The sequence below is a fragment of the Lynx canadensis genome, chromosome F1, assembly GCF_007474595.2.
Source record: "Lynx canadensis isolate LIC74 chromosome F1, mLynCan4.pri.v2, whole genome shotgun sequence".
Lineage (NCBI taxonomy): Eukaryota > Metazoa > Chordata > Mammalia > Carnivora > Felidae > Lynx > Lynx canadensis.
This window is the reverse complement of record NC_044319.2, coordinates 2,199,584-2,227,343: the sequence shown is the minus strand read 5'-3', so window position 1 is coordinate 2,227,343 and position 27,760 is coordinate 2,199,584. Positions and strand designations below refer to the sequence as shown.

At 49.4% G+C, this 27,760-nt stretch overlaps 1 protein-coding gene across 2 annotated transcripts in view; it reads left to right on the top strand.

The window, feature by feature from the left end:
• Positions 1–2,032: 2,032 nt before the first annotated feature.
• Positions 2,033–27,760, top strand: part of ACBD3 (acyl-CoA binding domain containing 3) — a 32,267-nt gene continuing 6,539 nt past the window's right edge. The window contains exons 1-6 of one of the 2 annotated variants that reach the window (XM_030302308.1): positions 2,033–2,388; positions 17,768–17,909; positions 18,560–18,700; positions 21,961–22,119; positions 23,610–23,784; positions 26,280–26,466. In XM_030302308.1, coding sequence (XP_030158168.1) covers positions 2,103–2,388; positions 17,768–17,909; positions 18,560–18,700; positions 21,961–22,119; positions 23,610–23,784; positions 26,280–26,466 — 1,090 coding nt within the window. In that variant the 5' untranslated portion in view covers positions 2,033–2,102. Of the gene's footprint in view, positions 2,389–5,223; positions 7,544–17,767; positions 17,910–18,559; positions 18,701–21,960; positions 22,120–23,609; positions 23,785–26,279; positions 26,467–27,760 lie in introns of those variants that run through there. The other variant, XM_030302309.1, reaches the window with a different exon arrangement.

Below are 27,760 nucleotides of genomic sequence, written 5' to 3'. Positions count from 1 at the left end.
GTATAGTCTTGGCTTCAGGAGTAGAACCCAGTGATTCATCGCAAATGACACCCAGGGTTCATCCCAACAAGGGCCCTCCTCAATGCCCATCACCCATTTTCCCCACCCCATCAACCCCCGGTTTGTTCTCTGTATTTAAAAGTTTCTTATGGTTTGCCTCCCTCTCTGTTTTTATCTTATTTTTCCTTCCCTCCGAATAAAAAGTTTTTTTAAAAAAATATTTATTTTTGAGAGACAGCGCGAGTAGGGGAGGGTCAGAGAGAAAGAGGGAGGCACAGAATCAGAAGCAGGTTCCAGGCTCTGTGCTGACAGGTTGGGGTTCGAACCCACCAGCTCTGAGGTCATGACCTGAGTCGAAGTCAGACACTTAATCAATTGAGCCATGAGCCACCCAGGGGTCCCCTAATAAAAAGTTTTTGATCACCATGCTGAGAATAAGACTGACCTTTCTATTTTCTTTATAGAAACTATTACAAAATGTCATAGGAAAAGGTGATTGAAAGTATGCAGCCTTGGGGCGCCTGGGTGGCTCAGTCGGTTAAGCGTCCGACTTCAGCTCAGGTCACGATCTCGCGGTCCGTGAGTTCGAGCCCCGCGTCAGGCTCTGGGCTGATGGCTCAGAGCCTGGAGCCTGTTTCCGATTCTGTGTCTCCCTCTCTCTCTGCCCCTCCCCCGTTCATGCTCTGTCTCTCTCTGTCCCCAAAATAAATAAACGTTAAAAAAAAATTAAGAAAAAAAAGAAAGTATGCGGCCTGAAAATGTGGGGAAAATTATCATAAATGGTGCCCATAAAGTCTAGACACACAGGTAAATATGCATAATGCTGCCAAGGGCATTTTCAATCTTTAAAAAAAATAAACTGTGTTTCTGGACTTTTGGACACCCTGTAGAAGTGTGTCAGGAAGTTAACAAATATTTTACGGTCGTGTGTGATGCTTGTGGCTTTTTTCAACTTATCAAAGTGTCATTTGTGATCTCTCTTTCTAAACATATTTACCTACATAATTTTTGGATTTTTTTAAAGAAGGGTTTTTTTTGTTTGTTTGTTTGTTTTTAAGTTTACTTATTTTGAGACAGAGAGAGAGAGAATGAATGAGCAGGGGAGAGACAGAGGGTGAGGGACAGAGAATCCCAAGCAGGCTCCTCACTGACAGCCAGCGTGTAGGCGGAGTCTCGAACTCACTAACTAGATCATGACCTGAGCCAAAACCAAGTCAGATGCTTAACCAGCCGAGCCCCCCCAGGAGCCCCTTGGGTATTTTTTTTAATAGGGGCCCCACAAATTGTATGAGCTCCCGGTCCTGCAAAACCAGCGTCTACCAATTTAATGCAACCTCACAGGAGCCCAGGAACTTTCTGCAGCCTCAGTTACCCCTTAAAAAAAAAAGGCATTGGCTCAGCATTTCCTTCGGTTTGCGTGGAGAGCAAGGCAGAGTGGGGGGCGGTTGTGGGAAGCACACGACCCCGCGGACGGGAGGAGTCTCGGCCGGTAGGGCAGGACACGTGCCCGCAGTCACCCCAGCTCTCCCGTCGGCGACCCCAGTTCCTCTGGCCCCGCCCCCAGTGGCCCCGCCCCTCCGCGACCACAGCCCCGCGGGCCCCGCCCCTCCGTGACCCGCGCCCCCCTCCGACCGGAACCCCGAGGGCCCCGCTGGCCCCGCCCCTCCGTGACCCCCGCCCCACTGCGGCGTCAGCCCCCGCGGGCCCCACCCCCTCCACGACTCCGGCCCCGTAGGCATCTTCCCTCCGCGACCCCCAGCCCCATCTCCGACCCGAGCCCCGCGGGCCTCGCTGGCTCAGCCGTTCTCCCGCGACCCCGCCCCGCGGGGCCCTGACCGCCGTGCTGAAGGAGCGGGGGGGGGGGGGGGCGGAGGACGACGCCCGCGGGCGGACGCGGGCCGGGGGGCGGGCCGGGGCTGGCCGGGGCGGGGCCAGCGGGCCTGGGGGTCGCGGAGGGGCGGGGCGCGGGCCTCAGCCCCTCTCGCGGAGCCGGAGAGCCTGCTCAGCGGCGGAAGTTCCGGCGTCGCCGAGGGTCGGAGGTCAGCAGGAAGTCGATACGTGGCCGCCGCCTGTCCCCCGCCGAGGAGGCGCAGCAGCCGGAGATGGCGGCGGTGCTGAACGCAGAGCGGCTCGAGGTCTCGGTCGACGGCCTCACGCTGAGCCCGGACCCGGAGGAGCGGCCCGGCGCGGAGGGCGCCCCGCTGCTGCCGCCGCCGCTGCCGCCGCCCTCTCCTCCCGGGGCGGGCCGGGGGCCGGGCGCCGCAGGGCAGCAGCCGGAGCCCGGGGAGGCGGCGGCCGGGGGCGCGGCGGAGGAGGCGCGGCGGCTGGAGCAGCGCTGGGGCTTCGGCCTGGAGGAGCTGTACGGCCTGGCGCTGCGCTTCTTCAAAGGTGAGCCGGCCCGGCCGTACCCCCGCCTCGGCCGCCCCGCGGAGTCCGCCCGGGGCCCGAGCGTGACGGGGCCAGTGCCCGCCTGGCCCGCCCGGGCCGCGGCGACCCGAGCAGGCTGCGTCCTTGGGGGGTCCCCGAAGTTTGTCTCCCCGCTCTGGGCCGCTGGGTCACACACCTCTGACGGGCCCGGAACCTGGGTTTTGCGGTCCTGGTCCTGCCTCCCCGAGGTTACCAGGACGTTTGACCTGATTCAGCTTCTCGGGTTTCCACGGGCCGGGGCGGAAGAATGAGCCCTTTTCTCTCCTAGAGGATCCCGTTCTGGGATGGTTTTTTGTTTGCGGTTGGTCTTGGTTTCGTTTTGTTTTGCTTTGCTTTTTTTTAACGGTCGTATTCCTTTTCTTGCTTCCTATGGTTTGGCACACCAGGTTCCGCCGATCTTTACCCCTTTTCTGGGGAGGAAGATATCTTCCCATCGGTTCCTTCCCTTCCCTTCGCAGTCATTCCGGGGAACCATCAACTCGAATAGGATTTGCACACCTGGCGGTTTTGATGTGGCCGCGAGGAGGAAGTATTAAGCTAATGCGTCCCCTCCGGCTCGTCCACCTCTGAAAGGAAGGGGTGCCCTCAGTGTTCTAGTAACTTCTAGATGGTTAAAATTGTACTTGGAAGCAATGTGCAAGAGTGAGTTCTCAGTTAAGGCCTACAAGTACCCTCTGTTTCTCGCACAATTCGTTGTAAGACGTCTCTTGTCTTGGAGCAGGATTGTGGTGTGTGGGTTTTTTTTGTTTTTTTTCTTTCTCCTTTTTTGGGTGATTCACTGGTGGCGATACCAATCACATGATCTTTTCAGTGGGAAAGACTGATGAGACGCCTGTTAGTTTGATTCTTAGAGATATTTAGATCTTGTGGGGCGGATCCGCGGCCGAATGCAACTTTAAAAGTGGTTGCTAGGTTTCGGGTACATTCCAGAACAGCATATTTATGACACTTTTCCCAGAGGGAGTTCCTTTTGGAGGGCAGGACATACTTGAGTAGCTGAAGTTGTGTAGTTCGTGGTAGGGATATGTTCAGAAGTTACTTGTTTTCTCTCGGCATAACTTTGTGCAAACTAATGGAAGCGTTTTATAAGTTTTCTAGAACATTTGGTTATTCCACATTCATTCCTTTTTTTTTTTTTTTTTTTTTAAATTAAAAAGCTTACCCTTGAAATGTTCATTGTCCTTGCACATTGAGTTCAGCCCTCTGCGCACTGGCCAGCGTGGGGAATTGGTAATGGCTAATGGGTCTTAGGTCACTGGCTTGAATTTCGTGTTTCCTATGGTGGTGATAGATTACCACTTAGATAAAAATCTGGTGGCTCCTATACAACTCCTATAACTACATTTTACTTCAAACTTTTATTCTTGGAACTTAACTTTTCCAATGTTCAATAAGCTTCAAGTATATTGTAGCACAAAGGTATTTGAGAATAGGAAAGGACCAACTTTTAATCCTAGCTTTGGCCACATGACCAATAAAAAAAAAAAGGTAACAATCTTCTGAGCCTGTCTTATTTGAAAATAATATTTTCTTTGTAAGATTAAAACACTGTATAACCTGCAGTAAATTTGGCATTGTTTTGGGGGTCGGGAAGCCCCGGATTCTATTTACCATGTAAATTCCTAGGCAGTTAACTTTTCCAGACTCAGTTTCTGTGTGTGTGTGTGTGTGTGTGTGTGTGTGTGTGTGTGTGTGTGTGTGTGTGTATGTGTATACAGCTGGATTAGATGATGATATTTGACGTCTCCGACTTAAGATTTGGTCTAAAGCTAACATTCTTTTAACATTCTTGTTGAGTAGTAGGAGTCCTTGAGGAACCTGTAATTTGGGGGCCTAGTTACCAGTGACCTTGGAGAATAAAAGCTACATTGATAGGTATGGTTCATTTAGTTCCTAAGTTAAGCTCTCAAAGCGGCATTCAAATACTTAAAAGGAGAAATAACATGGCAGTTAAAGTTACCTTTCTGTGTAGATCACTTCGTGGTCAGCAATGATGAGGCTGTTAGGATAGGAGACACCTGGTGGGGGGCGTCTAAAAGCAGTCAGAATTATGGGTGAGTCAACTGTTGCTGCCTTTGTTTTAACGTGTAATCCCAGCGCGGTGCTTGGCATTTTTGTCGGTTTTGCAAGGTTTTCTTTAAAAAAATTTTTTAAAGGTTTGTTCAATTTTGAGAGGGAGAGTGCGAGTGGGGAAGGGGCAGAGAGCGAGGGAGACAGAGGATCCAAAGCAGGCTGCATACTGACAGCAGAGAGCCTGATGCGGGGACTCGAACTCAGGAACCATGAGACCATGACCTGAGCCAAGGTCAGACACTGTAACCGACTGAGCCACCCAGGCGCCCTGCAACGTTTTCTAATAGATCGCTGTTTTGTGGTTTTGTACTAGAATCTCAACAAGAATTAGAAATGACATTCCATTTTATCTTCTGCTGTGGAATAAATAGGAACCTTGAGAGTGTGGATATCTGTTGAAAATAACTTGGATTGGGAGTCACAGACCCCATTTCTCATTCCACCCCTGTCACTGTGGTCACAAGCCGGTAACCGAACCCAGTATGTCAACTACCTACTGTCTTAATTTTATGCTGGTAAAAATAAAATCATAGATGAAAATACAGGTAAATGTAAGTTAGCATCTTCCCATCTAAACTTCAGACCTCGTTGGGGCACCCGGCTGGCTCGGTCGGTAGAGCCTGTGTTTCTTGATCTTGGGGTTGTGAGTTCGAGCCCTACAATGGGTGTCAAGATTATTTAAACAAATGAGTTTAAGACTAAATAAACAAACTTCAGACGGTGTTAAGTCCCTAGTACAGATAACGTTCTAAGTAGGTGGGTTAGGTCACCAATATAGATGAACAGTACATTCACTTTTGCTGTGAAGGGACTTAGGGTCCAAAAGAGGAGTTAAAGACCCTGTGGCAGTCACATCAGGTACCATTTTGAGAACCCTAGATAATGTTATTTTGTTGCCACAGACCTTTGAGTATTTGGGGTATTGTTGGGGCTTCCTAGTTGAGAAACTTGATCCAGGCCACTGGGGCGTTAGAGGCAGGGCCGGCTCGCTCTCTGATTCCAGAGAGGTCTCCCCACTGCAGGAGGTGGAAAGCACACCCTGCTTCTTCTGAAGGTGTGCTGAGGAAAATATTCAGAGTTACTGCCCTGCTGCCTCATCGCTTTTTGGGAACTTTTTAAATATGTTTGCCTGGAAATATTAAGGGCTCATGGAAAGATGCATACGGTTTTTCTCCACGTGATCACTTTATGGAGTCTCTTTGGATATCTGGAGGAGTGAAGCGTAAGAGAGCCATCTGAATTCCTATGTAATATTGCTATCAGGTTCGAGATTTTGAATGTAATGGGGCAAAAATTGCCTCCAAAGGACTGAAGTAAATGTGCTTATCAAAATATTGACCTGCTAAATCCCATTGCTGCTAATACAGTATTAGATTTTTTGGGAGGCCTGCACTTAGCTAATGTAATGATCTTTTTAAACTCGTGTAAATTGAAAATGGATGTGTTAATTCATTAGGGATTGAAAAATGGTGATAGTCTAATGGTCTTTCTTTCACTGGAATGCTTTTCTTCATATGCTATTTGGTTTGGAGTAGAAATTCAAACAGGAAAGGAAGAATGCGTCCTTCCCTTTATTAGTTTTCAGAATAATGAGTTCTTTCTCTAGTGGCCTCAACAGGTGACACTTTTTTTTGATGTCATTATGTACTCATGCTTTTAAACGTATTTGATTTATTTTTTTTTAAGCTCTTATCGATGCTCAATACTGTCTTTAGCAAGTGGGAGCCTTGTCAAATTCCCTCATAAGTTCCTTTGACATGACTAGTAGTTTTTCATAGCTTCCTTGCTATCTGGTATGATGAGATGTTCCAGGTTATTCGTATACATTTCCTGCCTCAGCAGGAATTAGCCATTTGTCCAAGGAGACGAGGTTCCAACCTGTTAGTGGGAAACAGCCTTTGAGGAGCCATCATCTGGGTGATAGGAGTGGGTGCTCTTTGCTACTGGATTGGTCATTGTTTCTAGGCCTTTTCAGTAGACAGGTCTAGAGATCTGGGGTGTGTGTGTGTGTGTGTGTGTGTGTGTGTGTGTGTGTGAGTACATGTGTGAGAGCGAGCGAGCGAGCATGACAGGAGTATTTTTGAGGGTATGGTATGTAAAACCTGTAGTCGAATTCGGAAGAACTTACTTGAGTCATAAGTCTTGGACTCAGTGTCTTTATGGAATTGTTGATGTGTTTCCACTAGCATTGCTGTTGATTAGACTTGGTCATACGCTCAGTTATGTTACGGGTCTCAGAGAGGCAGTCACGTGGACATGCTGAGATGGTTCCATTCATTTTGTCATCTTTAAGCACAGGCATTTCCCACCATTTGTATGAATGGCCCCATCAAGGTTTTACAGTGATGTGCAGCTGTCGTTCATTCTTCGGTAGCCTGTGTAATTAGTGTGTGCCTCCTGGACTTGAGTGGTCTAGCCCCAGATAATTTGAAATTGAATTATTACTATCCAACATCTATTAAATTTTGAATTTATATTTTCCTGCTTTCTTTATTGTCTTCACCTTTAGATACAAGGGTGTAATAGTGTAAGAGAACATACAGACCTACGAGACCGTCCTAAGAAAGGAACGATAGGCGCTGAGAATAGTAATACCTTTCACGCGTCTGATTTTCTTACTGGCTAGTTCATGTTACATTTGAGCTGAACTGAAATTTTCACGTGAAGACAGATTCAGGGATCTGTGTACGTGTGTGTTTCATGTGAGTTACTTTGACATTCCCCCGGAGGCCTCCCCTTCATTTAATACATATTCAGGAAAGTACACAGCTCATAAGTGTGTGGTGATGAACTTCCACAAGGCGCCCACTCTGGAAACTGCCCCCAAGAGGAGATAGTGTCTGCAGTAGCTCCCCTCACCGCTGGTTTCACCCCCCACGGTGGTCAGCTGGGGTCTGGAAGCTGGTGATCTTCCTGACACCGCGTCAGAAGGTCTTGGTAGCCTTGATGCCGCGTCCCAGCTCCTGCGTCGTTTACCCCACATCACCTCGTTCGTCACCTCATTCATCGCGTGTGTGTTTTATCATCTCCCGTCATCACAAGGGTGAGTATGGGCCAGTAAGGCCACGTCCACATCACTTTTATTACAGTGTATTGTTAGAATTGTTTTATTATTCTTGTTCTGTTACTGTGCCTAATTTGATAAATTTAGTTTTATCACGGATGTATATGTATAGGAAAAAGCATTCTATATATAGGGTTCGGTCCTCTCCGTGGTTTCAGTCATCCACAGGGGTCTTGGATTGTGTACCCCACGGATAAGGGAGGGCTACTGTGCTTTTATCTGTTTGCTACATGGGAGCTACTGTGGCTTAATATTTACTAAGTTGAGCTCTGGAGTCAGCACCGTCTAGGGTGCTTTTTCTTATCCTGCCACTCAGTTTTGTAAACCCTGTGTCTTCCTTTATTCAGAGGTTTGTTGTGGGGCACCTGGGGAACTCAGTCGGTTAAGCATCCGACTTCGCTCAGGTCATGATCTCCTGGTTTGTGGGCTGGAGCCCCGCATCGGTCTCTGTGCTGGCAGCTCAGAGCCTGGAGCCTGCTTCGACTTCTGTGTCTCCCTCTCTCTCTGCCCCCCCTCCCCCCCACCAGCACATTAATCTGATCTCGGGCTGGTTTGATGGAAATACAGTATCTAGGGTGAGGGAAGAGAGAGACATGCTGCTCTCTTCTGTGCAGATCCGACCATCCCTGGGTAATGTTTTTTGTTTGAGGCAGCATCCTTTAGGGTTAAAGACAAATCGAGTCTTTCAGAAGAGAGCCACTTGTCCAGGTGTGGGACATCGTTAGCATAATGGCCGCTGTCAGTGTGTGCTTTGTGGGCACTCCACCAGCACATTGGAACACGTTGTTTGTAACCCTCACAAGAACCCTATGGAGAAGTCATCTCCATTTTATAGGTGACAATACTGAGGCTCAGAAAGGTTAAATGATTTGTCCCTATTGTATACTTAACAGAGCTGGGATATAAAACGTAGATCTTTAGCAAGTGTAAGGGAATTAGCTACGGATGTTTAGCCTAGAGCGTAGAGAACTCTGGGCAAACATGATGGGTATTTTGTGGCTTTTTTGAGGTCTCATCTGTGAAATGTGTTTTCTTTAATGCCGAGAGCTGGAAATAGACCCTGTGGATCGAAATTTGAGAGATCGAGACGCCTGGGTGGCTCAGTCAGTTAAGCTTCCTGCTTGATCTCAGCTCAGGTCATGATCTCAGATTTGTGAGATCGAGCCCCGTGTCAGGCTCTGCACTGACAGCACGGAGCCTGCTTGAGATTCTCTCTCTTTTCCTTTCTCTGCCGCCCCTGGTTGCACACACTTGCTCTCTCTCTCTCTCGAAATAAATAAATAAAACAAAAAAAGAAGTGCGAGAGATCGACTCAGTAAAGAACTAAAAAACCACAGCCACGCGGAGATGGAATCGTGTGCCTGGGACAGGGAGTTCCCATCACCTGCACCTGCTTAGGCGTAAGGTAGCAGTTGCTAGGGGGGATATGCTTTGAGTCCCCTTTCTTAATCGTTGGTGAATCTGCTACAGGTTTTTTCTTTGCGGTGACCACGAGACTTAGTGAAATAGTTTCTAGTTCACGTTAGTTTAAGCTGTAACCTCCACCGCTTCTCCTCCTGTCACACTTCAGGTTTACTGCTGCTGCTGTTCACATCTTTATTATGTTGTGTATCCAGAGACATGTTGTTGTGGGCCATGTGGAAATGTGCAGGGGGTCTGAGCTTTGGTTGCGAGATTCAGTCACTGATCGTTACTATCCTTTCCGGCTCATAGATTGTATGGTTTCATTTCACAGATAAAGGCCAGAAGGGACATTGAAATGGTTTGTTACATCACTCCACCTTTACCTCCAAAGAAAAGAGAAAAATAGGATTTCTGTGTATAAACCTATTCTTGCAGTCGATGTGTGAGACTAATAACCTTTTGTATAATTAATTTCAGGTGGAAGGGACTTAATTTTTCAGAGCTTTGGGCTTGGTAACTGACTCCAGTACTGTTACCAATTATGTTGTTGTGTTAGAACTGTTAAATACTTGTGCATTTTTTAATATGACACTATTATCAGATTATGTTGTCATATTAGAACTGTAAATACTTGTGAATTTTTTTTAAAGTTCATTTTGAGAAAGAGTGTGTGAGGTGAGCAAGCGCGGGGGAAGGGCAGAGAAAGAATCCCAGATAGGGTCTGCACTGATAGCATGGGGCTCGATCCCACAATCCGTGAGATCATGACCTGAGCTGAAGACAAGAGTCGGATCCCTAACCGACTGAGCCACCCAGGCGCCCCTTTATGAATTTAATAAGAACATAATCTAGAAGCCACTTCTATTTTTAATTGCTTGGGAAAATATGTTTTGTGTATTGTGTTAGTGTCCTATTACTGCTGAAACAAATTACCACAAATTCAGTGGCTTAAAACAACACCTATTTTACAGTGCCGGGGGTCAAGAGTTCAAGATGAGTCCCTTCCCAGAATTTCAAGGTATAATTCCATTGTGTTCTAGCTTTCAGTATTCCAGCTCTAAAGATGTCTGTAGTCTTTCTTATTCCTGATCCTGTGTTGTGACCTGTTTCTCTTCCTACAAGTTTGAGAATTTTCTCTGTCTTTAGCATTTGAGAATTTCTGTTTATCTCCTTTCTGTTTATTTTTTGAATGATTATGTTCAATATTTGATAGTCATCCTAGTCTCAAGCTGCATCCTTCATTTCTGGGAAATTTCCTTATATTATTTCGTGATAATTTCCACCCTTTTTTCCTCTGATTTCACTCTATGATAATGTTAATACTAAGTTACTGGAACTTCTGGGGCACCTGGGTGGCTCAGTCAGTTGAGCATCCGACTTTGGCTGAGGTCATGATCTCACGGTTTGTGGGTTCGGGCCTCATGTCAGGCTCTGTGCTGACAGCTCAGAGGCTGGAGCCTGCTTCCGATTCTGTATCTTCCTCTCTCTCTCTGCCCCTCCCCTGCTTGTGCTGTCTCTCTCTCAAAAATAAACGTTAAAAAAAAAAAAAAGATAGGGGCGCCTGGGTGGCGCAGTCGGTTAAGCGTCCGACTTCAGCCAGGTCACGATCTCGCGGTTCGTGAGTTCGAGCCCCGCGTCGGGCTCTGGGCTGATGGCTCAGAGCCTGGAGCCTGTATCCGATTCTGTGTCTCCCTCTCTCTCTCTGCCCCTCCCCCGTTCATGTTCTGTCTCTCTCTGTCCCAAAAATAAATAAACGTTGAAAAAAAAAAAAAAAAGATATTGGATCTTCTGAATTGAACTTCTAATTCTCTTATCTTTTCCATCTCTGTCTTTTAGGAGATATTCTCAACTCCATTTTCTAGCCAATGAAATATTTAAAAATACTTTTTTAATGTTTGTTTTAGAGGGGGGGGGCAGAGAGAGGAGACATAGAATCCGAAGTAGACTCCAGGTTGTGAGCTGTGAGTACAGAGCCAGGCCAGGCTCGAAGTCATCAACTGCGAAATCATGACCTGAGCCAAAGTCGGATGCCCAACTGACTAAGCCACCCAGGCGCCCCGGAAGATTTTTTTTTTTTTAATTTGTTTTTACATTTTCCATTTCTAAGAGTTTTTATTCCCTAAATTGTCTTTCTTTCTCGTCCCTCGTTTTGCTTAATGGACACATTAGCTTCTGTCTCTGAGGATATTAAGTGTAAGTTGAAGTAATATTGAAAGTTGAAGGATATTAAGTGTAAGCCTGGGTGGCTCGGTCGGTTAAGCGTCCGACTTTGGCTCAGGTCACGATCTCGCAGTCTGTGAGTTCGAGCCCCGCATCGGGCTCTGTGCCGACAGCTTGGAGCCTGGAGCCTGTTTCGGATTCAGTGTCTCCCTCCCTCTCTGCCCCTCCCCTGCTCATGCTCTGTCACCCTCTGTCTCTCAATAATAAATAAATGTTAAAAAAAAAAAAAAAAGTTTAGGTGTGGGGGTGTGGGTGTTCCCGTGTTGGAAGCATTCTCAAATATCTGGTGATCGTCAAGTATTCATTCCTGTTGGAGTGTAAGGGACCGAACAGTTACTGTCGCCTTGAGTAGCAGCCTTAATTGTAGGGTGATGAAGCAGAGATTTCATAGGGGAATCCTCAAACCATCAGTACCTTTCGAATTAGTAATTGTAGGTTTGTTTTTTTTTTTAATTTTTTTAACATTTATTTATTTTTGAGACAGAGAGAGAGCATGAACAGGGGAGGGTCAGAGAAAGAGGGAGACACAGAATCTGAAACAGGCTCCAGGCTCTGAGCTGTCAGCACAGAGCCCGATGCGGGGCTCGAACCCACGGACCGCGAGATCGTGATCTGAGCCAAAGTCGGACGCTTAACCGACTGAGCCACCCAGGCGCCCCAGTAATTGTAGGTTTTATCTTTGGGGCCAGTTTTTCCCGCAGATACTCCTGGCTGCTTCCTGGGTTGTAGGAACTTAGTTGTCAGCATTCAGGAAGTAGGCCGGAGAAGGGAGGGTGGGGGGAAGTTGTTGACCGTTGATGAGGGCAACTCGTTGCTCGGTTTTTAGTCCTGCATTTCACTCCCAGCCTGGTGCTCCCCCATCTGGAGCACGTGTGATTCGGGTTCTCCAGTAAACGTCAGCCCTCTGCTGAAGTAGGGGCCGGGTAGCCACCTGCCTGCTTGGGGTTGTCGAACACAGTGGGAGGGAGGGGTGCCTCCTTCTTCGTACCCCTAAGAAGCATTACTTTTTCCATCTAGACTCCAGCTTCTTATGAACCTGGAGCCTCAGGAACCCGGGTTCCTGAACCTTCCCAGCGTTCTCTAAATTGCCTCCCTTATTTGTTTGCGTGGAGGTTTTTCATCGAGGATCAGAGCTAATGGTGTGTGTTTAATCCATCATGGTTAGCTGGAAGTTTGTAAATACGTTCTCTATCCTTTAAATTATACTGGCATTTTTTTTTTGAATACCTGGAAGTCATTTGGCTTCTGAGTTTACTTCTTCCTCTAGTCAGGAGTCGGCAAACTTTCCCTATAAAAGGGCCAGATAGGGGGCGCCCGGGTGGCTCAGTCGGTTAAGCGTCTGACTTTGGCTCAGGTTATGATCTCGCGGTTTGTGGGCTCTGCTGACAGCTCAGAGTCTGGAGCCTGCTTCGGATTCTGTGTCTCCTTCTCTGTCTGCCCCTCCCCTGCTCACATTCTGTCTATTTCTGTCAATAAATAAACATCAAAAAAATAAATAAATAAAGGGCTAGATAGTATTTTAGTCTCTAATGGCTACATATGGTCTGTGTTCATTTATATTCTTTGTTTTTGTTTTTCCATTTTTGCTTTTTTGTTGTTGTTTTACAGCCCTTGAAAACCATAAAAGCCAGGGGCACCTGGCCGGCTCATTCGGTAGAGATGTGACTCTTGATCTCAGGGTCATGAGTTGAAGCCCCACGTTGGGCATAGCGCTTACTTTAAACAAGAAAACTTTACAAAAGCCATTCTTAGCTCCTAGGTCTTATAAAGACAGCAGTGGGCATGATCGATCCAGTTTGCCACTCCCTGCTTTAATCTGTCTCCTTTAGGTAAAACTAATTTGTAACCTTTTATCGGTCTTCGGTTTTATAGAAAATGAACTTCTTAAAATCGTTGTTGCTGGACAGATGCCAACAGGTGATCCCTTTCAGTCCAGTCAGTTAAGAATGACTAGCTTTGCGGGGCGCCTGTGTGGCTCAGTCATTTAGGCATCCAACTTCGGCTCAGGTCACGATCTCCTGGTTTGTGAGTTAGAGCCCCGCGTCGGGCTCTGTGCTGACGGCTCAGAGCCTGGAGCCTGCTTCGGATTCTGTGTCTCCCCCTCTCTGTGCCCCTCCCATGCTCGTGCTCTGTCTCGCTCTGTCTCTCAATAATAAATAAACGTTAAAAAAAAAAAAAAAAAAAGAATGACTAGCTTTGCAGTCACGCTTCCCTTCGGTGATGGTAGCCGTCTGCTTGTTGCTGTGTCTTTATGTGGTTGTCCCTGAAAAATAGCCCTGCCGTTTCTTTCTAAGCGTACTTCACGTTTGTTTTTTGGTTGCCGTAGAAAACAGAGTATAACTTGGTAATAATTAACCGTGTGACTGCAGGAACCTAGGGTGATGCCAGTCTGTATTCCTTTCCGGCAGCACTGAACTAGAACTTCCCTTTAGGAATGTGGTCCTGGTGAGAGATTTTTGAGTTTTATCAAGGCTTTTTCTGTGTAGTTAATGGCAGTTACAACTTCCCTATTAAGCGTATTTAATGCCTGTGGAACCGTAAGTAATTGAGAAGAAAATTATTCTCATCTGATTTGGAAAACCGAACAAAACACATCCTGCGTTGAGAACACGAGCACCGTGTGGGCTGTGTGTACCGAGGGCGGGATTTGCACATCCTCCTGAGTTGTGTCTCTTCTTCCGGGGAGGATAATGGATCTGTTAATAACCTTGTCCCAAAGGCTGAAAGATGAGTTGTCTTGACTTTTTACAAATGTTTGTTAAAAAAAAAAAAGTGTATATGTATTTGATATGAAAGTACGTTATGCATATTGAAGAAAATTTGGGAATATAAAAAATGACTAAAGAAAACTCTGTAAGCCGATCTTTCAGAAAGATGACGTTTCGATGCGTTTCCTTTTCTTTGTCTCGTCATGCTTGTTTTTGGTTCAGACACATTTGGTCCCCAGCTTGGATGATGCCGATTAATGTGAAGATCCCATAGTAGAATTTAACGAAAGATGATAGAACAGTTCTTGAACAAGTGTGCACATGATTCTGTGGAAATGCCAGTACAGTTGATAAGAACGAATGTACCGTTTTGCTAATTCTCACAGAAATTGACCTGTGAAGTTAGTTTTTTCTTTAGTCGGGCATGGGTTAGGTGGTACCCGTGAACCAAGCGTGGTGCTGAGTGCTCGGGTTCATGGTGGTGAACAGATTAATTTGACGCTGGGCCAGAGCTAACACTGAAAATGTATTCTTCTTTCTTTATTTTTTTGTGTGTGAGATTTTATTTATTTATTTTTTTACATTTTATTTATTTTTGAGAGAGAGAGAGAGAGAGAGAGAGAGAGAGACAGAGTGCAAGCAGGGAAGGGGCAGAGAGAGAGAGAATCCGAAGCAGACTCCAGGCTCCGAGGTGTCCGCACAGAGCCCGACGTGGGTCTCGAACCCATGAACCGTGAGATCATGACCCGAGCCGAAGTCGGACACTTAACCGACTGAGCCCCCCAGGAACCCCTGTGAAATTTTATTTTTAAGTAATCTCTACACCCAGCCTGGGGCTCAAACTCACAGACCAGACGTCACGAGTCCCATGCTACTCCAGCTGAGCCAGGCAGTAAAAAGGGCAGATGTTAAAACGACATTCAGAAATCCGGAAACTCACCCTGCCTGTGGATGAGTCACTTTTTAGGGCGGGAGGTTAGGCTGACAACTTGCTAATTAATTGTCACAGTTTCGTTGTTTGCCTACCCTCTCCCTTCTTCCCCTGCTCCTAGTTTGCAGGGCGAGGTCTTTGAAATAAAGGAGTAAATTCATTACCTGGTAAGAAATGGACCCTCCCTCCACTGAAATAACTGTAGTAGTCATAGGCTAGAAAAATTGTGTTGATAATCTGCTAGACTGTTGGTGTCAAATCCTCTCCCTGCAGCAAGTAGGAATGTGTGTGTGTGTGTGTGTGTGTGTGTGTAGGTTTGAAAATTGCTATATTACATGACTAATCGGGAAAGTGTTTGGTCTTCTAGTGGATAAAGTTTCCATCTGATTTTATCTTTATTTACGTTTATTTAGGTCAGAGCAACCACTTCCATACAATTCAGGCTTTTTTTTTTCCCCTAAAGGAGAAAGCGACAAACCCCAGGAATCCTGACTGAACAAAGCAAGGACTTGTACCTCCTGTGCTCCACCCCTGCTGTTTCTTAGGCTCACTTCACCTTGAGTCACCAGCACATAATTTCTTTTTATAAGGCTCAAAATGGTATCCTTAGAAGTAGTTCTTTTTGGCTTTAAAAAACAAAACATGGGGCACCTGGGTGGCTCAGTCGGTTGAGCGTCCAACTTCGGCTCAGGTCACGATCTCGAAGTCCGTGAGTTCGAGCCCCTTGTCGGCCTCTGTGCTGACAGCTCAGAGCCTGGAGCCTGCTTCGGATTCTGTGTCTCCCTCTCTCTGCCCCTCCCCAGCTCATGTTCTCTCTCTCTCTCTCTCTCTCTCTCTCTCTCAAAAATAAATAAACGTTAAAAAAAATTAAAAAAAAAAAAAGGAAACTCCTCTTAACAGTTCAGCTTACTCTTCCGCACATTTTCCTCTGAAAGATTACAATGACAAGTAAGGCTTAAATTCTCTGTGAGACTCCTTCGGTTTCCTTTGGTGTGATGTGACTCCTGGATTTTTTAATTTGCATTTACATTCATGTAAACGTACCTGTAGAATATGTATGTGGGTGTGTTTACATGCTGTATTGTGTCAACCCTAAGATCCTTTTTTTTTCCTCTTTTTTAAAAGTTTATTTTTGAGAGAGCGCGCGAGTACGTGCACGTGGGAGGAGCAGACCGAGAAAGAGAAGGAGACAGAACTCCAAGCGGGCTTTGCGCTATCAGCACGGAGCCCGATGGGCTCGAGCTCAACTCTGAAACCATGACCGCAGCCAAAATCCGGAGTCGTGTACGCTCAACGGAGCCACCCAGGCGCCCCATTTTTAAAAGCTTTAAGACTCCCTAATATCTTCCATGCTATTAAGAAAGAAAACCTGCTTATTTGTAACTTGAAAATGTCAGCTGGTAAAAAACCCAAGTCTGATTTTAGAGATGTTCAAGTGTGTGGCTGGGGGAGTGCTTAGGATTGATGAAGCGTGTGGTGTGCTCTGACTGTGTATCATCTTCTGCTGCTTGCGTTTTTCACTTACTACTTCCTATAAGTCATATATGCCACAATCCAAGTATGTTACATCATTTAGCTGTTTCTTTCTCAAAGAACTTTTAGATTGTTTAGGACGGCAAGCACACAGTGGCAGCGAATATCCCTGCACGTGCCTCTGTCCCTATTCGGGACAGTATGAAGGGGAGAGAACGAGAATTGGAAGGACTGGATGGCAGGGTGTGCACCTTTATGATTTTGGAATCTATCCCTAACTTGTCTTCCAAGAAAACTTCTAACATAACTGTTACCTTCCAAGGTAACCGTGTATACTTAACAGCATCGTCCGGGAGCGTGGGTGCCTCTTTGTCCCGGTCTTACCAGCTCTTGATGTTACCTGACTTTTTTTGACCGTATCACGGCACAAGTTTTGGTTATGGTTTGGTATGGTTTTGATTGCCATTTTCGTGACTAGTTGATTAAATATGTTGGGATGCTTATTGGCCGCTTCTTTTTTTTTTTTTTTTTCCTGCTGAGTTTCCTGTTCATAAGCTTTAACCCACATTCTTTTCTCATCAGTGATTGTATTTTGGTGACGACTGTGTACTAGGATAAAATTTGTAGGCAATACATACTACTTTTTTTAATTTAAAAAAATTTTCTTTTTTTAAAGAGAGAGGGAAAGAGGAAGAGTGCGCAGGATGAGGGGGAGAAGCAGAGAATCCCAAAGAGGCTTCGCGGGGTGGAGCCCGATGAAGGGCTGGAACCCGTGAACCGTGAGATCATGACTTGAGCCGAAACCAAGAGTTGGACGCTTAACCGATTGAGCCACCTGGGCTCCCCGAGTGTCCAACTCTTGATTTCGGCTCAGGGGGTGATCCTGGGTTGTGGGATCAAGCCCCGCATTGGGCTCGACACTGAGTATGGAGCCTGCTTGGAATTCATTCATTCTCTCTCTCTCTCCCTCCCTCTCCCTCCCTCCCTCCCTCTCCCTCTCCCTCCCTCCCCCTCCCTCCCTCCCTCTCTCTCTCTCTCTCTCTCTCTCTCTCTGTCTCTCCCTCTCCTCCACCACCCCTGCCCCTCTCCCCTGCTCCCATGCTCTCTCTCTGAAATGAAGTTAAATAACTATAAAAATGATTGTTGCACAAGTTTTAATATGTGTAGAAGATGTCAGGTGGTACAGTTTGTATGTGTGTGCCTGTTAGCTTGACAGATTGGTTTCTTCTGTGGAAGTTTTAACATAGATATTGGTGTTTGGCTTCATTAAAAACAACTCCGCATAAAGGGTTTCTGCCGTAGACTCTATTAAAATTCAGTATATGAAATAAAACTCTCACCGTAAGATCTGTATCTATCGCAGGTAGTTTGTGACTACCTTAGAGAGCGAAACGGCATCGTCGGATACCAAAAATCTTTTTTTTTTTTTGCCAATTCTGATTGTTTTTGTGTTTCTTTTTCTTGCAGAAAAAGATGGCAAAGCCTTTCATCCCACTTACGAAGAAAAACTGAAGCTTGTGGCACTGCATAAGCAGGTTCTTATGGGTCCATATAATCCAGACACTTGTCCTGAGGTTGGATTCTTTGATGTGTTGGGGAATGACAGGAGGTAACGATGTTTTGTTGTATAACGGATTTAGCGACAGTAATGTTGAGTCGAGTGGAGAGCCAGTTGGTTAAGATGTAAACAGCGGGCTCCTTAGCTTAGAGTCAGACTGAAACAGACATTGCTGCTCGCAGCTTCTGGAATCTTCACGTGTGTGTGTGTTTGGCGTGGAGATGTGTTTGCATAAATAATGTGGAAGAAGTTTACTCCTCTGATTATGAACATAAGACAAGTGCAGCTAAAGTTGATCCTCCCCAAATAACACAAAAAGCAGCCACATAAAGTATACAGTAAGCCGTGTCCTTGTGGGACGCACACAGAGTTGTGGCAGAAAAAGAATGCACCGTGGAGCGCGTTCAGTTACGACTAAAATGCGGTGACAGGAGGAGAGGGACTCTTCGATACCCCTTTGCTAGTGTGGAAAGGACCCGCAGGGCGTTCAGTCCGCCCTTACGGCTGTGAGTTTGGGCCACGCGTGGCCTAGCTCGTTCAGTCAACCCCACTTGCTCGTTGTAACTGAGGACTTGAGCCTTTGCCTTATGCTGGGGTCCCTCTCCGATTTAGTTCTGATTGAGAATTGCTCGCGCGTAGGCTTATGTGAAGGCACGTTCCGCTCTGTGGCGAGGAGGTGACCTGTCCCGCTTTCCCTCCAGGAGAGAGTGGGCGGCCCTGGGAAATACCTCTAAAGAGGACGCCATGGTAGAGTTTGTCGAGCTCCTGAACAGGTGTTGCCATCTCTTCTCCACGTACGTCGCGTCCCACAAAATCGAGAAGGAGGAGCAAGAAAAGAAAAGGTGAGGTTCGAGGGCACGGCGTGTGTCCTCCCGGTGCGGCCCGGCCCGACGCTGCTGCGTGTGGGGTCTGTCCTCCATCGGGTGCCCACTCCTTAGGGCGGTCGTCCAGCCCCGCTGGTGGGAGCGGCCGATTGTCCTGGGAGTTTGGGGACTGGGCTGCCACTCTCGCCTGGCTGTCCCTTCCGCAGACACCTCCTCCCCGTCATGGCGGCGTTCCTCCTCCTGGTCACGCTGAGGTTTTGAGCGAGCTCCCCCGTAACCTGGGCCACCGTCCCCACCCTGCGCCCCTGGTCCGACTCACCCTTTGCTGCCTTTTCCCTCGAGCTTCTAGAACAGTGTGCTCCGTAGCACGGCTGTCACCCGTGCTACTCGGTCGGCCTTATGGAGACATTCGTGTTGGCTCTGGCTCCCAGATGGCCTGTTAGGTATTTGCAGAGGTTGGAGGGGGAGTTGCTGGATACGCTGTTTAGGTTTATGGGGTTTTCTGTCGTGGTTGTGAGTCCAGCAGCATTGCGGTGAACGCGTTTATCTACAGGGTGTACTTCCGATGACTTTGATTATCTAAAATTTCTGGGTAATGAAAGTGACACCATAAAACCAGTTTTTCCTCAGATTGTATTTACTTTGGAAACAGTTGGTTCTCTGGTGTTCTACCTTAACCTGAATTGGAAACAACAGAAAACAGCCTGATAGGAAGAAGACAGAAACCGTGAAAAATAGGCACAAACACTAGAGAAGGATAGCTGTCAGGGCCACTTAACGTGAAGGTGAACTTCTCCGTCACAGCACAAGGACGTAGACAGCCCTTGTGTCTGTGGTTGTAACCACCGGCTCATCAAGGGACAGCCCTAGGTGCAGTCCGTTCCTGTGTAAGATGATAGGAAATCGTTTCGGACGTTTTCAGAAGGCACTTACCCAAAAGAAGATTGTTTTTATCTAAAGGACAAGTTTTGATTTTTTAAAAAACGTTCGTTCATTTGCGTATTTATTTATTTACTTGTTTACTTATTTAGATATTTATTTTAAAAAAAATTTTTTTTTCAACGTTTATTTATTTTTGGGACAGAGAGAGACAGAGCATGAATGGGGGAGGGGCAGAGAGAGAGAGAGGGAGACACAGAATCGGAAACAGGCTCCAGGCTCCGAGCCATCAGCCCAGAGCCCGACGCGGGGCTCGAACTCACGGACCGCGAGATCGTGACCTGGCTGAAGTCGGACGCTCAACCGACTGCGCCACCCAGGCGCCCCTAGATATTTATTTTTAAATGTTTGTTTATTTTTGAGAGAGCACGCGCAAGCCAGGGAGGGACAGAGAGAAAGGGGGACAGAGGATCCCAAGCGGGTTCTGTGCCGACAGCAGCAAGCCCGATGTGGGGCGCCAGCTCACAAACTGTGAGATCATGACCTGAGCTGAAGTCAGATGCTCAACCGACTGAGCCACTCAGGCGCCCCGCGTGTTTGTTTATTCTTAAGAGAGCGTGTGCAAGCGGGGGAGGGGCAGAGAGAGAGGGAGACACAGAATCCGAAGCAGGCTCCGGGCTCCGGGCTGTTGGCACAGGGCCCAAGGTGGGGCTCGAACTCTTGAACTTCAAGATGATGACCTGAGCCGAAGTTGGAAGTTTAACCAACTGAGCCACCTAGGCGCCCTGTATTTTTCTTTTTAAAACTGTAGTTCTGTCATGAGATCAAGTTCATCTAGCACTCCTTGAAAGCATTTAAGACTAGAGTTCCTCAGTCCAGAAGTCTCGCTCTGGCCTTGGAACATCTTACCCCCTGCCAGCTGTGACAGGTTACAAGTAGGTCATGTTATCGCTGTATTTTGAGCCTTGGCTGTGGCTCGGATGTGTTGTTAATCAATTATAGGAGTTTTGGGAGAAAAGCGGGGTGACCCAAGCAGTTGTCATGGTAAGACCAAGAAGTGTGGTGTCTTCTCAGATCCTCAGAGGTCTTCTGTGTCCCGTCCTCAGCCACCCTGCCGTCCACACCGCGCGTAGCCAGAGAGGCACCAGGGGAGGGCGAGAGCTGGATGGGGCGGCGCCTGCATTTCCTGCTGTTCTTTTTCTCTTTTATGTTCAAAGCTTTGTAACTTATTTTTTTAAATGTTTGTTAATTTTTGAGAGAGAGAGAGACACACACGCAGAGCATGAAGGAGGGAGGGGCAGAGAGAGGGAGGAGACACAGAATCCGAAGCAGGCTCCAGGCTCCGAGCCGTCAGCACAGAGCCCATCGCGGGGCTCGAACTCACGAACCATGAGATCGTGACCTGAGTTGAAGTCAGACACTTAACCAACTGAGCCACCCAGGCGCCCCTTATTTTAATTTTAAGTAGGCTCCACCGCAACGTGGGCCTTGAACTCACAACCCTGAGATTAAGAGTTTCATTGGGGCACCTGGGTGGCTCAGTCGGTTAAGCGGCCGACTTCAGCTCAGGTCACGATCTCGCGGTCCGTGGGTTCGAGCCCCGCGTCGGGCTCTGGGCTGATGGCTCAGAGCCTGGAGCCTGCTTCCGATTCTGTGTCTCCCTCTCTCTCTGCCCCTCCCCCGTTCATGCTCTGTCTCTGTCTCAAAAATAAATTAAAAGAAAAAAAGTTAAAAAAAATAAAAAAAAGAGTTTCATGCTCTACCGACTAAGCCAGTGGGCGTCTGAAAGCTTTGACATTTTTTAAACTCAGAAGTAACCTACAGATCTGTGCCCTATAAATGTTTTTCATTAGCAACATGTAAAACACAGGCCGGAGCCCTGTCCCCGCTTTGCTGTCAGTGCCGTCTTCTCTCCGCAGATGCTAACGGACCCAGGAAGGCGTCCTTTGTATTTGCCTGCTCTTCGCATTACACGAGCAGAGTAAACATCAGTACGTGGCGTTCGGCCACGACTCGTAGTTTTGTGGCTCCGTGGCACTGGAGGGGCAATGTTCACTTCTGTACTGGTGTCGAGAGCACCGTGCCGGGCTGGGAGGGCGCCGGGCTGGGAAACCTTCGGGCTGTGGGCGTATGGTAGTGACTGCAGTGGTGTCGTCCCGACGGACACCTCTCTGTGCTGCCCGGTGGCCGATGTCCCTGCCGTGGTCCTGCGTGCGGTGACGTGGGCTCCGGAGGGGAGATGGCTCCTGGCGGAGCGCGCACGTTTTGCAGTGTGAGAAGACCACCGCGTCCTCTCGGGGCTGAGTCCGTGGTCACTGGGAAAGACGGCCTCGGTCATTTTGAAGCGGGAGCCCTCGTGCGGCGCTCACGGTGTCTGTCCTTCCTGTCCTCCCCCGTAGGAAGGAGGAGGAGGAGCGAAGGCGGCGGGAAGAAGAGGAGCGAGAGCGAGTGCAGAAGGAGGAGGAGAAGCGCAGGAGAGAGGAAGAGGAGCGGCTTCGGCGGGAGGAGGAAGAGCGGCGGCGGCTGGAGGAGGAGCGGCTGCGGCTGGAACAGCAGAAGTGAGCCACCTGTGCCCGCCGTCCGCTCGCTCTGTCTCCGGGTCCCCGTGACCTTGTCTTGCTTCCCCGCTTGTGCGTCTGCTTTGCCCTCTCTGGGTGTTCGTGCATCCGCCAGACCGGCCAGAGTCCGAGAGGCCCAGAGACACGGGCCCGGGACAGAGAATCCGGGCGGTGCGGCCCGTGGCAGGTGCCGTTCTGAGTACGGGGTTTGGGACCCGAAACCGTTTCCTGTTCGGGGCGGTGAGCGCAGCCGTCTCCCAGGGGACCGGCTCTTGCAGAGGGAGCTCTGGGTACAGGCAGGAAGGGCTTAACACTGCAGACGTCGGGGAAGGTCTGCAGAGAACGTGAGGGTCCTCTGATGTCTCGTTATTTCTCGGTAGTTCCTCGGAAAGGCGTCAGGCTAGTCCCCGACCCACCCCGGGCCTCGTTCCGCTTTGGAGAGAGACTAGGAGTACACCCCTCTGGGGGCGGCCAGGCCCAGTGTCGTTGTGACATTCTGCTTTATCTGTCATTGGCCTGTTGAGGTCTTTGTGGAGTTGGTCGCATAACTGAGTTAAGCACGTGGAGCCTGTCTGGAAGAACACGACAGACATTTATAGTAACAGGTGGGCCCGGAGACCGTTTTCCGTGTTCTTCTTTAAGGCGGGCTTAAAATGTTTTTTTTTTTAATGTTTGTTTATTTTTGAGAGAAAGAGTGCGAGCGGGGGAGGGGCAGAGAGAGAGGGAGACACAGAATCCGAAGTGGCGCTGACAGCTCAGAGCCTGACACAGGGCTCGAACCCACGAACCGTGGGATCACGGCCTGAGCCGAAGTTGGCCACTTAACCGACTGAGCTATGCAGGCGCCCTGAGGCGGGCTTTAAATTAGATGCAAGAGACCCTCAGGTTTTCACTGGCTTTCTTTCCACGTCCCAGGGCCCCTCGCGTCCTCTTCTAGTCACTCTTCTGCCCCTCGCTGCTCCTCCTCTATTCAGGTCGAGAAGCCGCGGCCCACGGTTCAGTGTCTCCCCTCTGGCCTAGAGGCCAGTCCCCCTCTGACAGCGGCCGGGTCTGAGAGGCCTGCCGGGACTTGAACCCCGGCGGCGGCCGCTCCGTTGGCGTGGTCTCGGGCACGTCCCCGGACGCCGCGCCCCGCCTCTCGGCCTCGCCCCCGCCGGGGTGCTGAGCGCCGGGCGGCCTCGCGCGGGAACGCTCGGGCCGAGGGGCGCGCACCGGGGGCCGCGGGGTCCGTCGTAGCGGCGGCGCCGGGTCCGGTGGCGCGTAGTACCCTCCGCGTCCGTGCCGGCTCTTCCTCGGAGAGCCTCCCGACGGACCCGAGGCCGAGCGTGTTTCCCGAGACCTTTCCTCTCGGCCCGGCACCCGGGCCGACGGGTCCGCGTCGGCCGCCCGGAGCCTCCGAGGGGCGACGGCCGGTCGGGACGGAGAGCGGGGACGCGCGGCCCGGCGCGGCGGCCGTGGTGCGACCGGCGGGCGTTCTCCGCGTTTTGCAGGCAGCAGATCATGGCGGCGCTGAACTCGCAGACGGCCGCGCAGTTCCGGCAGTACGCGGCGCAGCAGTACCCGGGCAGCTCGGAGCAGCAACAGCTCCTGGTGCGCCAGCTGCAGGAGCAGCACTACCAGCAGTACATGCAGCAGCTGTACCAGGCGCAGCTGGCCCAGCAGCAGGTGCGCCCGCCGGCCGGTGGGGGGGGGGGGGGGGGGGGGGGGGCGGTGTCTCCCAGGGCGGCCCTGGCAGGCGGGGGTCACGGGCGGACCGTCCCCGGAGGCCGTCGGCTGATCCGGCAGAGCCGGGCTGGCCGCGTCGACGGCAGCGGCAGGTGCCGTGGCCGCCGGTGCTCCTCCGGCTCCCTGCCCCACGCAGGAGGGGAGAGGCGTGGCAGTGGGGGGGGGGGGGGAGGGTGGTCACATGACACTCGGATCCTGTCCCGGCTCTGCCCTTGTCTTGTTGCCTATCAGACGCGTCACCTGCCGTCTGAGTTTCCCGCCCTTTCCCCTGGTCCACATGAAGGTGACGAAAGTCCCGGTGCCTGTCCTGTTACCCTCACAGAGCGAGCTGCCACGTGAAAGTGTCCGGTGCTTCCGGCGGAGGGCCGGTCTGACATTCGCGTTGCCCATCGGGCCGAGGCGTGACTGCCTCTGGAGTTAGCCTGGCCGGCTTTACTCATGGAGTTTTCACTCCTAAAGCACCCATTGCCAATCTAAAAGTCTGAGCGAGGAGAACGTGGGGCGCGGTGGTGGCTCTGCGTTCCTCGTCGTCTCGCCAACCTCTTTAAGTTCTTTGAAAATTCACTCCTCGCTTCAAGTACCTCTTCCCTGGGGTCTTCAGCGTTACCGAGAGGGAAAAGGCAGATTTTTGTCGTTCGTGAGAGGATGAAAATGACGTTCACCTAGCGTATTCAAGACAATAAGTGGGAATTCCAAGGGGTTTCTCTGCTGTCCTCGAAAGCCCGTGTCTTATTTTAGCCTGCCACCCCCGTCCCTGCTTCTGTGACGGGCCTCGAGGTGGTTTTTCAGCAGGGTGGCTCACACGCCCCATCCTGTTTAGAGGTTGCTGCCGTTTAAATAAGAGAACAGAATCTTGCAGTCAAGAATCTTGCAAATCAAGATACCTGCAAACCAAGAATCTTGGAAGGAGAACCAGAAAGAACTGGAATCCGTAATTTGGATTACAGTGATCGACCATATTGGATGTCATTGGGAATGGAGAAGGAAAGGGGTTGGGGAAGGATCAGAGGAAACCTCAGCCCTCATAAAGTGTTAATTTTCTTTATAAATACCGAGCAAAGTGACGGAATGCTAAGACTTGTTCGTGTGGAGGTGTAGTTACGTGGGTGATTGTTCTATACCTTCCGGTGCTTTTAAAACTTCCCAAAGTACAGATGAGAGATGATATAAAGAAAGAGGTATGATCTGTTCTACGTGACAGTTAGAATCCGTTGGTGTACAGCGGGATCCCCAAGGGGGTTCGCTCTGCTGGAGGAATTCAAGCGTGGCCTCCTGGACAGCGACCGTGTGAGCCGGGCTTGCTGATCACCAACAGAAATGCTTTCTTTTGCTTGCCTGTCATTCACTGAATGTTCTGGGTTTGCCCACTTGGGTTGGTTGCATGCTCTTTTTCTGGATGCTGGTACTCTTTTTGGAGACTGATGGGGAAAGACTGAGAATCCGGGCCTCGGAAGAAGGTATTTTGAAGTCTTCCGTGTATCACTCGCCTGCGTTAGCACCGGAGAAAGTGTCGCTGTTCGTTGAAGTAGTCGGTTTGCAGGTGACACTTTAAATGTAAATACAGATACGCTAAACTGCGTCACCGTCCTGAACCGTGAGATTACCGACGCTTTTTCCCCCGTGTTTTATTTTCTGCTTTCATAAACATACGCTCACTTATGACCTGTTGTTTTAGTTTAAAGTTACTTAAATGCCTGAGGGCTCACCAACAGTAAAACAGATGAATTTTGTAATTTCACAATGAAATGTCCTAGCAGCGCAAATTACAATTACTTACCACTCCGTGGATGAACCTTACAGAAATAACGTTTAGTAAAAGACGCCAGACACGAAAAAGAGCATTTATCATACATTCCAAGTGGATAATGTTGACACACAGGCAAAGCACATCTGCAGTGTTCTAGGTGAGGCTGGTCGTAGCACTTACAGCAGGGGGAGGGGGAGGGAAGGCCCGGAAGGGAGCTTTTACCAATGATAGTTTCTGCCTTTGTGAGTTTTCCTTCGTGATCATTTATTTCTACCCCGTGTAATTTTCCTGATTCAGATTGTAGGTTTCTGAATCTGATCGAGATCTTCTTCTGTCCGTTTTAAGAACAAACGTTACTGTGTTCAGTGTTTACCTTCGGTTGTATTTGGGGTTGATTATTTCTCTCTCTTTTAATTTTTCCTGGTCGGTTTTTCTAGTGATCCTCAGGTCACGCAAACGTGACCTTCCGTTGCAGGTTTTGTCCGTGATAATTTGGATCGTTTTTAGCTTTTACTCCAATGTCACATCTGTAATGTTCATCACAGACGGGATACAGTGGATGAAGTCTATTAGTAATTTCTTGGAGCGGAGTGCTTTGGTAGGACCCAGACATGGGTTGTATGCTGGCCCGGTCAGCGTGTTGTATGCTGGCCCGGTCAGCGGATATTCACTCTTTCTCCACTCGCAGGCGGCGCTCCAGAAGCAGCAGGAGGTAGCGGTTGGGGGAGCCGCTTTGCCTACACCGGCAAAGGTGAACGCAGCTGTGCCGAGTGATAGGACGTCGGTTAACGGACAGGCCAAAGCCCACACGGACAGCTCCGAGAAAGACCTCGAACCAGAAGCTGCAGAAGAAGCCGTGGAGAATGGACCAAAAGGTATGGTTTGGCCTCTGTGTTGATCTGTCCAGAGGTCGTAATTGAGTTCACGGAAGGCACGTCGGGAGTCCGGCTAACTAGCTTCGGAGAGCAGTTACCTATTTGTGAGAGTTGGATGCTTTTTTTACCCTTTACGTCAGAATCTGATGCTTCTGGTGACCGTTAGGACAGCATGGAAGGAAGGGCAGGTCGGATGTCTTTTGGACACTTGGGGTTGTGTGTTGGTTATCTGCTGCTGGGTAACAAATAGGACCCAAATTTCGCAGCTCACGGGTAACCAGTGGTCGTCGTCTCACACGGTGGGTGAGGGATTATGGGGGGTTCGGGAATGGAGGCGCGGCTCAGCCGAGCGGTGGTCGTCCTGGTCCCGTGGGTCAGGATGCTGCCAGGGGCAGAGGTTCTACCCAGGGTGGTTCCTTCTCCCGACCGGCAAGTCGGGGCTGGCTCTTGGCGGGAGACCTCGGTTCCTTGCCCCGTGAAGCCTCTCCTCCAGGGAACACGTTGGTCCAAGAGATCAACGCAGAGGTGGCACGTCTCTTACATTCTGACTTTGGAAATCACGTGTCCGCGCTTCTGCTGTATTCTCTTGGTCCCACATACCGGCCCCGGGACATGGTGGCTGGCGACCTCCCAAGTGCGTGAGTCCCCAGAGGTGAGGCTCACGGGGTGGGGTGCGTCTCGGAGGCTGCCTGTCACGCATTCCCTGTGGTTTTGAAACTGGAGTACCGCGGTCGTAGGTGGAGAGTGTGTGATGAGGGGACTGTGACCTAGTCAGCAGAGGCTTCCTGGGGAAGAGACGACTGAGCCGCGAGAGCCGAAGCCAGAGTAGGAGCTAACTGAGGAAGGAAGGGAGAGCGTGTCAGGGACACGGCCTGGGCGGTGGTGTGGTTCACAAGAAAGGCGGTTTCAGATATCTGCCTTGTCTTGTTAGGTAAGTAACAGAAAACAGCTTGGAAAAGACCTGATGTCCTGTGGTTTAACCCCTCTTCTTTTTTTGCCTGTAAGAGTTTATCAGTTTTTTGTTTTTGTTTTTGTTTTTTTCAAGTAATCTCTACACCCGATGTGGGGCTCAAACTCACGATCCCAAGATCAAGAGTCGGATGCTCTACCGACTGAGCCAGTCAGGCGCCCCACGTTTGTCAGTATTTTCAAATGAACCTTTATTAAAGGTTCTGTGACCACATCTGGAAAACCTGAGTAATCTGGCGCACCTAAACGCTGCTCAGCGACAAGACTTAATCCTCTCTGTTCAGTCCCTAGCGGGGCCAGTCCTGTCCGAGTTTTTCTGTTTCTT